Source organism: Symphalangus syndactylus, chromosome 3, assembly GCF_028878055.3.
Source record: "Symphalangus syndactylus isolate Jambi chromosome 3, NHGRI_mSymSyn1-v2.1_pri, whole genome shotgun sequence".
Classification (NCBI taxonomy): domain Eukaryota; kingdom Metazoa; phylum Chordata; class Mammalia; order Primates; family Hylobatidae; genus Symphalangus; species Symphalangus syndactylus.
In genome coordinates this window covers 17,363,951-17,376,264 of record NC_072425.2, presented here as the reverse complement: position 1 = coordinate 17,376,264, position 12,314 = coordinate 17,363,951, and the positions used below count along the sequence as shown (strand labels likewise).

The window sequence follows — 12,314 nt, the reverse complement described above, 5'->3', positions numbered from 1 at the left end:
TCCAGAGACGCCCTTGTCGCCATGTTTGTTGTGGGCAGGCGCCTGAGGCTGACGGCTGGTAAGCCGGGCACCGCGGTGCGCTGAAGCTAGAGATTCCGAAAGGGGGTTCGGGTAGTTCGCTCCGGAGAAGTCTGAGAAGAGGGGTTGCTCCCGTGATCCCAGGCCTAGCTGTTTCCCATATTCCTTTATCGTGAGTGTCACCCCGGTCCCCGTCACCCAATCCCAGAGCCCCGCCCCTCCCCTGAGGGGTCCGTAGTCCCATTCCGAGACCCCAGTACCGCGGCGACCCCTGCTCCCTCGAGCACTTGGTGTGTGCACTTTAGTTATGAAAACAGTCTATTTATGTGGAAATCCAGTCCCGCTGTTCATTCGGAGAGTCCGCGGTTCCTAGAGCCTCAGACTTCGTCATCCCGGTCTGCGTGACTTTCTGAGATTCTGAGTTTCTGTCCCCAGCGCCTGCCTTTGAAGGAGACCAGACTCCGGCTCCGCCCGGCCCGTGCCGGGTGGTCTGCGGCCCCGAGTCCGTGACCAAGCCCTCCGAGTAATCGACCTGCCCTCGGGTGCACCAGCGGGTCCCAACGTGGGGGACCCCTCCATCCGCAAAGCCAGGTCAGCCACTGCCCAGCCCACCCCAGGAAATATGGGTGTGGCCCTCCCCCCACATCTAGGCTGGACGTCGGAGAGGGAGGGACAGGCATGTGGGGCAGCCTGGAAAGAACTGATCTTCGGGGAGGGGTGGGAGAGCGATGGTGGTTGGGAGGAAGTGGGGAGAGCTGCACATCAGGAAGGGGGTGCAGGAGGGTTAGTGACTGGGGAGCAGAAGGATAAGTGCTGGTCATCAGGGAGGGATGGGGGAGGGCTGTTTTCAAACCATTCCCGGTCCTTGCAGGCAGGTGGGGTGACAAGAGGGGCCTGAACTGGCTCTGCAGGCCTGGCTGCCTCCCCAGACAGCCCCGCCCCCGTGGGTGCAGAGCTGCCATCTCACCCATCCCTCTGAGGACTGGGTGTGTGTCTTCTTCAGCTGCATCTCCTCCCATGACCATCTTCTCCCTAGCTCCTCTAGCGGGCCCTGAATCAATGTTGCTTGCATGTGGGGTGCTTTGTGGCTAACATTTATTGAGCGCTCATGTGCCAGGTACTGTACTATGGGCTTGACATACATGAAGTCATTGGAGGACAGAAGCCAGTGTTGGTAGCATGGTTACTCACACTTTACAGATGAGGAAACTGAGGCTCTGAGAGGTGAACCAAGGTGACCTCTGCAGTTGTGGGTGGCAGATTTTGGATTCAAACTCAGTTCTCTTTCATCCCAAAGCCTGTGCTGCTCACCATGCACTTCCCTGGGTGATTGTTTCCTGGCTCATTGCCATCCCTTATCCAGCTCTGGTATTTACAGACACTGTGCAGGCCCTGGGCAGGCAGTGAGCACTTGGCTCTGAGTTCAGGACAGTGTACTTCGTGTGTGCCAAGTTATGTGGGCACCAAGCAGTTGGGCAAATCCCACAGGTCAGGACTTGAGAGACCACGGTTCCAGGCTGCAATCCAGGCTGTACAGCCAGGCCACTGAACTTAATAAGCATCTGCTTCTTCACTTTATTTATTATTATTTTCTGAGACAGAGACTACCTCTGTCACCCAGGCTGGAGTGCAGTGGTGTGATCTTGGCTCACTGCAACCTCCACCTCCTGGGTTCAAGCGATTCTCGTTCCTCAGCCTTCCAAGTAGCTGGGACTACAGGTGCACATCACCACGTCCAGCTACTTTGTGTATTTTTAGTAGAGACGGGGTTTCGCCATGTTACCCAGGCTGGTCTCGAACTCCTTAGCTCAAGTGACCCACCTGTCTTGGCCTCCCAAAGTGCTGGGATTACAGGCATGAGCCACCACACCCGGCCTGTTTCTTCACTTTAAAAAGGGATATAGTGAGAACAAAATGGAATAGTAACTGAGGGTGGTAAGCTGAGAATTGCTTTTTAATTTGTATTCACCGCAGAGGTCTCTTTGGTCATGATGTAGTTGAGTTCCCTGAGGTCCTGGCTGGCTCTGGATTGCTCCTGCTGATCCTGCTCTGACAGTGTTTGGGGGGCTGGAAGTGATTCATTGGCAGAGTCTGTTAGAGTCCTCAAAGAACAGCCTTGGAAAGCGCCTGAGGAAACGTCTCTAAGTTTCCCTAGAACAGGAAAAGGATAATGCCAAGGCCTCACTATGGGTCAGTGGCAAATGTGGCCCCAACCCAGGTCATCTGGCTTGTCTGTCTCCACCTCATCCTGCTGCTCAATGTTTAGTCAACAAAGAACAAGGAGTACTGAGTGCCTGCGGTGGGCTCAGGACACAGATGGAAGAACTAGAAAGACGCAGCCCCTGACCCCATGGAACTCACTAGAAAGACATGGCCCCTGCCTCCATGGAACTCAGCGGAAAGTCGCAGCCCCTGCCCCCGTGGAACTCACCGGAAAGACGCAGCCCCTGCCCCCGTGGAACTCACCGGAAAGACGCAGCCCCTGCCCCCGTGGAACTCACCGGAAAGACGCAGCCCCTGCCCCCGTGGAACTCACCGGAAAGACGCAGCCCCTGCCCCCGTGGAACTCACCGGAAAGACGCAGCCCCTGCCCCCGTGGAACTCACGGGAAAGACGCAGCCCCTGCCCCCGTGGAACTCACGGGAAAGACGCAGCCCCTGCCCCCGTGGAACTCACGGGAAAGACGCAGCCCCTGCCCCCGTGGAACTCACGGGAAAGACGCAGCCCCTGCCCCCGTGGAACTCACGGGAAAGACGCAGCCCCTGCCCCCGTGGAACTCACGGGAAAGACGCAGCCCCTGCCCCCGTGGAACTCACGGGAAAGACGCAGCCCCTGCCCCCGTGGAACTCACCGGAAAGACGCAGCCCCTGCCCCCGTGGAACTCACCGGAAAGACGCAGCCCCTGCCCCCGTGGAACTCACCGGAAAGACGCAGCCCCTGCCCCCGTGGAACTCACCGGAAAGACGCAGCCCCTGCCCCCGTGGAACTCACGGGAAAGACGCAGCCCCTGCCCCCGTGGAACTCACGGGAAAGACGCAGCCCCTGCCCCCGTGGAACTCACGGGAAAGACGCAGCCGCTGCCCCCGTGGAACTCACGGGAAAGACGCAGCCCCTGCCCCCGTGGAACTCACGGGAAAGACGCAGCCGCTGCCCCCGTGGAACTCACGGGAAAGACGCAGCCCCTGCCCCCTTGAAACTCACGGGAAAGACGCAGCCCCTGCCCCCTTGAAACTCACGGGAAAGACGCAGCCGCTGCCTCCATGGAACTCATTAGGGAGACACAGCCCCTGCCTCCATGGAACTCATGGTCCAGCAGACCAGCTGCATGCTCTGTGTTACTGCACTACCTGTCCCAGGTGTTGGGGGCTGTGACAAATTCCCCAGTCCCTAACTTCTCTCCTGTGTCCCAGGGTCCTAAAGATCGCTCTGGGAAAAGGGAAGGATGCCGCTCTTCTTCCGGAAGCGGAAACCCAGTGAGGAGGCTCGGAAACGCCTGGAGTACCAGATGTGTTTGGTGAGGGAAAGTGGGTTTCCTCTAACTCTATCCCATCTCCTCCTCGGTCCCCATGGAGTAGGCCTCCGCACTGCCCCCGACAAGCCGTGCTCCCTCCCATCTGCCTCCCCCACCCACAGAAGAAATACCTTACTTAGACCCAACAGATGAGGACCCCCGTCAAGGGTGCTTCTCCCCTGTAGACTGAGCGCACTGTCATTGCTTTTCAGTTCCTCATCCCTCTGGGCCTCAAGCTCCGGGAAAGCAGGGGTCATTGGTTCACCTGCCAAATGGACCAGTGGAACCAGATAGTGTCTATGGTCCTTTGCAGCTATTTACATTTATGTTCTTTGCCTGGCTTGTCCACTCTGCAAAGATGTTTTGTCTTAATACTTTTTAAAAATTCTTTTTATCCTTAGGCAAAAGAAGCTGGGGCAGATGACATTCTCGACATCTCTAAATGTGAGCTTTCAGAGGTAAACTGAGCATAGTGTTGGGCTGTGAATTGGATCTGTCCCGTTTTCTTGGATCATGTGCCCCTAGGAAAGACAGAGGTGGACTGGGGCTTTAGAAAGGCCAGAAGCTCCAGTCACGAGATGTTTCCTTAGATTTTGTTCTTGTCCAAAAGGCCTCAATATAACGTAGTCTCCAAGAGTCAAGGAGTCTAGGTAGAAAATGTACCCACAGGCTCCTAGGTTGCTGGAAGGGCCTGGCATTCTCCAGCCCCTGAAGGGGTTCACAATGGGGACAGGGTGGGTGGGGCAGGGCAGTCTCCTGCCAGCTGACTGAGGGAAGGGCCGGCCACATCCCCAGCACCACTGCTTGCCAGCCTTGCCTCTGGGCTCAGCACTGCCACCTGCTGTGGCGTTTTGTCGTTGTTCACCTCCTGCCTGTCTGTTCCTCATGTGAATGCCACTCAGAGAACAAGCTAAAAACTGGCAGGAGGGGAGACACTTAACTCTTTATCTTATCTTAGATTCCATTTGGAGCTTTTGCAACATGCAAAGTTCTGCAGAAGAAGGTAAGATGGAGCTTCATCTTCAGAGACTTTCTTACTGCATGTCTGCTTGTTTGAACCCACGAGGGACTTTGAGGAGCTGTCTTCCCAGCGTAGACACCTCCTTTCTCTCTGCTTCTTATGCTCTTGGCCTGCAGCAGGTGTTTTCACAGATAGGAGAGTAGGCTTTGGGGTTGGACCTTCCTGTGTCACGTTCTAACTCTGCCTTCACTGGCTTCATGACTTGGGCAACTTCCTTAAACTCTTACTTCTCAGTTTCTTCCCCTGCGAAATGAAGACATTCATAGTTCTCTTTTCTGAGGTACGGTGAGAATTAAATGAGTGGTAGATAACTAGATAGAGATAGAACTATACTGAGTGTACATGCCTGCCACGTAGTAAAGGGTTATGAACCCCGGTGTTAGTAGTAATAGAAACTCACCCCTTTTATTCTGGTCACCCGGGGATATTCCGAGCGGAGTGAATGATTTTTCAGCAGAGCATTGCGACTTTGAATGCAGATGGGTAGAAGTGCTCTAAGTGAAGTATCTAAATGATAATATGCAAAAAAAAAAAAAAAAGTGTTCCATCATGCTGCCAGAGTAGTGAGGTCCTTGGCGCTGGAAGGTTTTTTTTTTTTTTTTTGAAGATGGACCCTCACTCTGCTCTGTCACCCAGGCTGGAGTGCAGTGGTGCAATCTCGGCTCACTGAAACCTCCGCCTCCTGGGTTCAAGCGATTCTCCTGCCTCAGCCTCCTGAGTGGCTGGGATTATAGGCGCCCACCACCACGCCCAACTAATTTTTGTATTTTTAGTAGAGATGAGGTTTCGCCATGTTGGCCAGGCTGGTCTCGAACTCCTGACCTCAAGTGATCCACCCGCCTCAGCCTGCCAAAGTGCTGGGATTACAGGTGTGAGCCACCACGCCCAGTCTGTGCTGGAAGTGTTAGGCAGCAGTCGATGCCTAAGAAAAATAGCAGTAGATCGGCCAGGTGCGGTGGTTCATGCCTGTAATGCTAGCACTTTGGGAGGCCAAGGCGGGCAGATCACGAGGTCAGGAGATCAAGACCATCCTGGCTAACGTGGTGAAACCCCGTCTCTGCCAAAAATTAAAAAAAATCAGCTGGGTATAGTGGCACGCGCCTGTAGTCCCAGCTACTTGGGAGGCTGAGGCAGGAGAATTGCTTGAACCTGGGAGGCGGAGGTTGCAGTGAGCTGAGATTGCACCACTGCTCTCCAGCTTGGGCGACAGAGCAAGGTTTGGTCTCAAAAAAAAAAAAAAAAAAAAAGAAAAATAGCAGTAGATGACCTGGACTGAGCCCTGGCCCCTCTGCCAGCCCTGGACATTTTGTGCATGAGCTTTTATTTAACATCATGGCAGCCCTGGGAGGCAGGCACTTTATTATTCTCTATTTTCCACATGAAGACGCTGGCGCTAGGAAGGTTATGATCAGGATGGCTGTAGGGGGATCCCTTCTCAGATGGAAGGAAGATGTAGACCTCCAAGGTCTCTTTCACCCTTGAAGATCCGGATTTTAAGGAAGGGCATCAGATTCCCCACTGGGAGAGTTCATGATCCTGACCCGCATCCCCTGTTGTGGTGTCTGGGAGAGCAAGATGGTGGGACGTGGCAGGGTGCTGGGCTGGCTCCCACGCCCTTATCCTGCCCTGCTTGCTGCTCTTCCTCAGCCCAACATGGCCGCACATCTCTCCACACAGGTGCTGATCGTCCACACGAATCACCTCACTTCCCTGCTTCCCAAATCCTGCAGCCTCCTTAGTCTGGCAACCATCAAGGTACTGGGCCCTCTTCCCAGGCAGCTGGGGCTCTGCATGGGGTTCCAGGCGGCAGCTGAGCGCCTGCTCCCTTTGGGCCACCTCTTGTATGTCAGAGGGGCCCAATTTACCAGTCAATCTGGGATTTGATCAGCATGGTTTATTGGATACTTCTGTGGACTGTGTGTGGGATAGGGTGACAAAGATGACCAGCCACAGGCCCTGTCCCTGGGGAGTTTACGTGCTAGGAGGAAAGCCAAGTGACAGCCTCATGGCGAGTCAGCTAGCAGAGGGCGAGGAGACTGACGGTCCTAGGCAAGAAGGAAGAGGAGGGACGCCCAGGTGATCTGGAAGGACTCCCTGCTGACTGTGAGCTCCTCCCTGGACAGGCTGGGAGGCATTCACAAGATGTGGGAGGTGTGAGCCCAGGGTTGTTGTGTGCAGACCTGAGCTTGGGAGAGTGGTATGCACCTTCAGAGGAGGCCAGCAGCACAGGTGTCAGCCCGGCAGCACAGGCCCAATCTGTTATACTATATTGTTTAGGGAATAATGATGAGAAAAGCCTGTATGTGTTCACTACAGATGCTTGCTTTTTTTTTTTCTTTTAATATTTTGAACATGAGTTTGGTTGAATCCATAGATATGGAGGGTACCTGTGTGTGCGCATGTATAAATATTTCTCCAAGGCCTTTTTTGTGCATTTTCATTTTTAAAAAATTAGCGGCCAGTTGTGGTGGCTCACACTCGTAATCCTAGCACTTTGGGAGTCCAAGGCGGGTGGGTCACTTGAGGTCGGGAGTTCGAGACCAGCCTGGCCAACATGGCGAAACCCCATCTCTACTAAAAATACAAAAAGACCAGCAGAGCATGGTGGCATGTGCCTGTAATCCCAGCTACTTGGGGGGTTGAGGCACGAGAATCACTTGAACCCAGGAGGTGGAGGTTGCAGTGAGCTGAGGTCATGCCACTGCACTCCAGCCTGGGTGACAGAGTGAGACTCTGTCTCAAAATAAAATTAAATAAAATTAAAAATTAGCAAGTACAGTTAAGCAAAAGGGGAAACATCTATAATTTTACACTGTGGAGTACCACTATCAATATTTTATCGCATATTTGAAAGTCTTATATATTTATACAATGGGGTATTTCTTTTTAACATATTAGTATCTAGGCATACTGTTTTATAGCATAGTTTTTCAGTTAACAGTAAAAATAAATATACATAAAATAAGAAAGTGGTATAATGGTTTGAGAAGGAAAATGAGGCGGGAATGATCAACACTGAGTGGGAAAGGAGCGGCAGGCACTCTGTTTCTGCACTGGGGGTGTGAGGTGGCCCCAGCCCCTCCTCACCGCTCTGGAGCCCGGAGTCTGAGGGACTTTCTCACTTGGAGACTCACAGGGGTTTTCCTTCTGCAGGTTCTAGATCTCCACGATAATCAGCTGACAGCCCTTCCTGATGATCTGGGGCAGCTGACTGCCCTCCAGGTAAGGCTGCAGAAACAGAAACCCACCTCGGATGGCCCTAGTGAGACCAGGCAGTCACTCAAGCCTGGAATGTTCTGGCCAGGCTCCAGCCAGTGGAAGCAGGCTGCACTCAGTGCCAGCTCCACCCTCCCCTTGGCTCTTCGGTTTTTTGTTTTTTTTTTTTTTGAGACAGTGTCTCACTGCGTTGCCCAGGCTGGAGTGCAGTGGCGCCATCAGAGTTGCAGAGGCAACCTCTGCCTCCTGAGTTCAAGCGATTCTCCTGCCTCAGCCTCCCTAGTAGCTGGGATTACAGGCGTGTGCCACCACTCCCAGCTGGTTTTTATATTTTTAGTAGAGATGGCCACTCCCGGCTAGTTTTTATATTTTTAGTAGAGATGGTGTTTCACCATGTTGGCCTGGCTGGTCTCGAACTCCTGACCTCAAGTGATCCACTCACTTTGGCCTCCCAAAGTGCTGGGATTACAGGTGTGAGCCACCACGCCTGACCAATTGTACCACTTTGAGCCACAATAAATACCTTGGTGTAGGACTTTTTGTATGTGTATTTTTTTTCTCACTCTGTCACCCAGGCTGGAGTGCAGTGGCACCATCTCAACCCACTGCAACATCTGCCTCCCGGGTTCAAGAGATTCTCATGCCTCAGCCTCCTGAGTATCTGGGATTACAGGCACATGCCACCACACCTGGATAATTTTTGTATTTTCAGTAGACTTGTTTTCACCATGTTGGCCAGGCTGACCTCAAACTCCTGGCCTCAGGTGATCCACCTGTCTTGGCCTCCCAAAGTGCTGGAATTACAGGCATGAGTCACTGCACCTGGCCAGTAGGTGTATTTTTATAGAATTGCTGCATTCACTAATTTGTAACTTTTGGATACCTGACAATAACTCGTAGCATCGTTTGGTTCATCAAATATTCATCTTATTATTTTTAATGGCTACTTAGCTTTCTATTGCGTCATTTTTTTGTTGTTGCTTGTTTGTTTTTTTGAGATGGAGTCTCACTCTGTCACCAAGCTGGAGTGCAGTGGCATGATCTCAGCTCACTGCAATCTCCACCTCCCGGTTTCAAGCAATTCCCCTGCCTCAGCCTCCTGAGTAGCTGGAATTACAGGCGCCCGCCACTACGCCCGGCTAATTTTTTGTATTTTAGTAGAGACGGGGTTTCACCATGTTTGCCAGGATGGTCTCGATCTCCTGACCTCGTGATCCACCCACCTCAGCCTCCCAAAGTGCTGGGATTACAGACGTGAGCCACCGCGCCTGGCCCCCATTGCATCTATTTTTAATGGTCACTCAGTGTGTCATCCTGTTGGCCTCGCTCACCTCAAGGTGCCACCTTCTGGAGGGAGCACAGCTTCAGAATCCAACAAGTCCTGGCTCAGTCCCAGCACCACTGCCGGCCTGAGGCCTTGGGTGGATCACACAGCCTTGGGGCAGCCTTTTCCTTAATGCCGGGGGAACTAGAGCCTCCTGTGCTGCCTCCCCAGATCCCCGAGTCTATAGTCCCCTTCTTCCTCCCTCCCTGATGGTGGGGCAGTTACTGAGCATTTTGTGGTCGGTATAAGTGCTGGAACCTCAGCCAGAAGCGGTTCAAGGCCTGGCTCTGCTCTCCTGAACACACGACTTCACCACCCTGAGCTTCAGTTTTTTCCTATCTCCAGGGGAAACTTAAGAATTTCTGTCTTCCTCAAGGGCCAGCAGGGGGAGATAAGGGCTTGTGTGTGTAGTGCCTGGGTGCCCTGGCCCGGCAGGGCAAGGGGTGCAGGGGTCATCACTGTGATCTGTGTGTAGGTTCTCGTGTCACCTCTTCCTCTTTCTTATTTTTGAGATAGAGTCTCGCTCTGTTGCCCAGGCCGGAGTGCAATGGTGCAATCTCAGCTCACCGCAACCTCCACCTCCTGGGTTCAAGCAATTCTCCTGCCTCAGCCTCCTGAGTAGCTGGGACTACAGGCATGTGCCACCATGCCCAGCTAATTTTTGTATTTTTAGTAGAGATGGGGTTTCACTATGTTGGCCAGGCTGGTCTTGAACTCCTGACCTTGTGATCCACCTGCCTCAGCCTCCCAAAGTGCTGGGATTAGAGGCATGAGCCACTGCGCCTGGCTGCCTCTTCCTCTTTCTTAGGTCTTAAACGTGGAAAAGAATCAACTGATGCAGCTCCCGCGTTCCATTGGGAACCTGACCCAGCTCCAGACTCTCAATGTTAAAGGTAGGGACCAAGAAGCCGTGTCCGTGTGACCCTCCATCAGCTCTGGGCCGTCCTGGCCGGGATCCACAGGCTGCCCCGCCCAGGAGCCATTGAGCAGGAGGCAGCCAGTCTCCAGGGGTCGCTGTAAATGGACTGACCCCTGTTGGGTCAGCTGTCTCGATGGTAACCAGAGACAGGCTGTCTAGAGGGTTCCTGTGGCTCCTCAGAGCCAGGGCCGTATGGCCATATGGGGAGGCGGGCAGCTGGGCCCCGAGCCTCAGTCACTCGTATTTATAATGGTGAGTGTAGTGGACTGATGGGGCGAGAGCTCCTAAGGAGCCGCAGTAAGGTTCTGAGCAGTGCTACCACCTCCAGTGATGCAACAAGCCTCCTGAGGAGTCCACGGGGCAGGCTGAGGGCAGTGGTGCCATCCCCAGTTTACATACGAGGAAAACAAGGCCCGGGAAATCAAGTGTGACTTGCTCAAGACCACCCCGTGGGATGGTGACAGAGCCAAGACCACTGCACAGGCGCCTTACCCACAGGAGCGCTCTGCTTGCCACACCCAGCTCTCTCCCTTCTCCTGGCTGTCCTTAAGCACTTCCTGCAGAGTGCCTCTGTTTATCAACTGTAACATATGAATAATGAGAACAACAGTGGCGCCCCATTGCTCAGTCATTACAGCGTGAGGGGCCCTGTGCAGAGGACCTCACACATCATCTACCTGAACCTCCAATCTCCCCGTGTTCTTATAAGGCTGGGTAGCAGTGTCGTTCCCATTTTCCAGGCGAGAAAACTGGCACAGGGAGGCAAAGCCAGCTGTCTAAAGTCTCTTGGCTAGTAATTGGTATAGTGGGGACTTGAACTGGAACTCCACCTTCTTGATCCTACAAAACCTCAAGGTCCGGGACCTGGTGTGTGCCCCAGAGGTCAGAGTGGCTCCCAGCGGGCATCAGGCAGGAAGCTGGTGATGGGGATTTGGGGTGTTGAGCTGTGCTATTGGGGTCTCTGCAGACAACAAGCTGAAGGAGCTTCCAGACACCCTGGGGGAGCTTCGAAGCCTGCGTACCCTCAACATCAGTGGAAACGAGATCCAGAGGTTGCCACAGATGCTGGCTCACGTTCGAACTCTGGAGGTAAATGGGAAGCTGTTTTTGCCTGGGGTGCTCTCTGGCCTGCCTACCTACCCTCTCTCCCACTTTACTGAGTGCCTGCTCTGATCTTACGGTGCCAGGGTCACACAGAGATCCCAAGGCATGGTCCTTGGAAGCTTGTAGAGAGGCTGATGTGTGAACGTTCGTAATTCTATGACCTTTGCTGCCATAATAGAGGCAGAAAAACGTACATTAAGAATGAAGAAGAAAGAATCCTCAATCCAGAAGAAGCTGACACTTTAAGAAAGTTGTCAGTGGGGGAACAACACACACTGAGGCCTGTCAGAGGGGGGTTGTGGGGAGGGAGAGCATCAGGAAGAAAAGCTAATGGATTCTGGGCTTAAAACCTGGGTGATGGGATTATCTGTGCAGCAAACCACCGTGGCACATGTTTACCTTTGTAACAAACCTGCACATGCTGCACATGTACCCCTGAGCTTAAAATAAAAGTTGCAGGAGAAAAAAAAAGTTAAAAAAAAAAAAGTTGTGATATTCAAGCCAGATCTTAAAGGAGGAATAAGATTTCTGGCCTGGGCGCTGTGGCTCACGCCTGTAATCCCAGCACTTTGGGAGGCCAAAGCAGGTGGATCACTTGAGGTTAGGAGTTTGAGACCAGCCTGGCCAACATGGTGAAACCCTGTCTCTACTAAAAATACAAGAAATTATCCAGGCCTGGTGGTGCACACCTGTAATCCCAGCTACTCGGAGGGTGCTGAGACAGGAGAATTGCTGGAGCAATTACAGGAGCTGGAGATTGCAGTGAGCCGAGATTGCGCCATTGCACTCCAGCCTGGGCAACAAAGCAAGACTTTGTCTCAAAAAAAAAAAATTCTGAGCAGACCTGGATAACAGGGGCAGCCCAGGTGGAGGAGGCAGGTGGTGGGAAGCACAGGTTGTCTCAGGGACGGGCGAGGAAGTGATGTGGTTGGAAGCTGCTGAGACTGTGTGATATGGGGCCCAGAAAGCTGGGAGGGAGAGAAGGAGGTAGGGAGCCGTCGGGATGGGGCTTCAGAATTATCCAGGCCAGGGGAGTTCTACAGGCTAGAAGTCCAAGACCAAGGTGTTGGCAGGGTTGGTGACTTCTGAGGCCTCTCTCCTTGGCTTGTGGGTGCTGTCTTCCCTCCCTGTGTCTTCACCTCATCTTCCCTGTGTACATGTCCGTGTCCAAATTTCCTCCTCTTAGAAGCACACCAGTCAT

General features: G+C 53.2%; 1 protein-coding gene across 4 annotated transcripts in view; it reads left to right on the top strand.

Annotated features, from left to right (window-relative positions):
- The first annotated feature begins 21 nt into the window (after nucleotides 1–21).
- Nucleotides 22–12,314, top strand: part of LRSAM1 (leucine rich repeat and sterile alpha motif containing 1) — a 51,929-nt gene continuing 39,636 nt past the window's right edge. For 2 of the 4 annotated variants that reach the window (XM_063635800.1, XM_063635801.1), the window contains exons 1-8: nucleotides 472–609; nucleotides 3,429–3,532; nucleotides 3,931–3,987; nucleotides 4,488–4,532; nucleotides 6,228–6,305; nucleotides 7,704–7,772; nucleotides 9,899–9,983; nucleotides 10,977–11,098. In XM_063635800.1, the coding sequence (XP_063491870.1) occupies nucleotides 3,461–3,532; nucleotides 3,931–3,987; nucleotides 4,488–4,532; nucleotides 6,228–6,305; nucleotides 7,704–7,772; nucleotides 9,899–9,983; nucleotides 10,977–11,098 (528 nt within the window). In that variant the 5' untranslated portion in view covers nucleotides 472–609; nucleotides 3,429–3,460. Of the gene's footprint in view, nucleotides 191–453; nucleotides 610–1,992; nucleotides 3,533–3,930; nucleotides 3,988–4,487; nucleotides 4,533–6,227; nucleotides 6,306–7,703; nucleotides 7,773–9,898; nucleotides 9,984–10,976; nucleotides 11,099–12,314 lie in introns of those variants that run through there. The other 2 variants (XM_055271005.2, XM_063635799.1) reach the window with 2 other exon arrangements.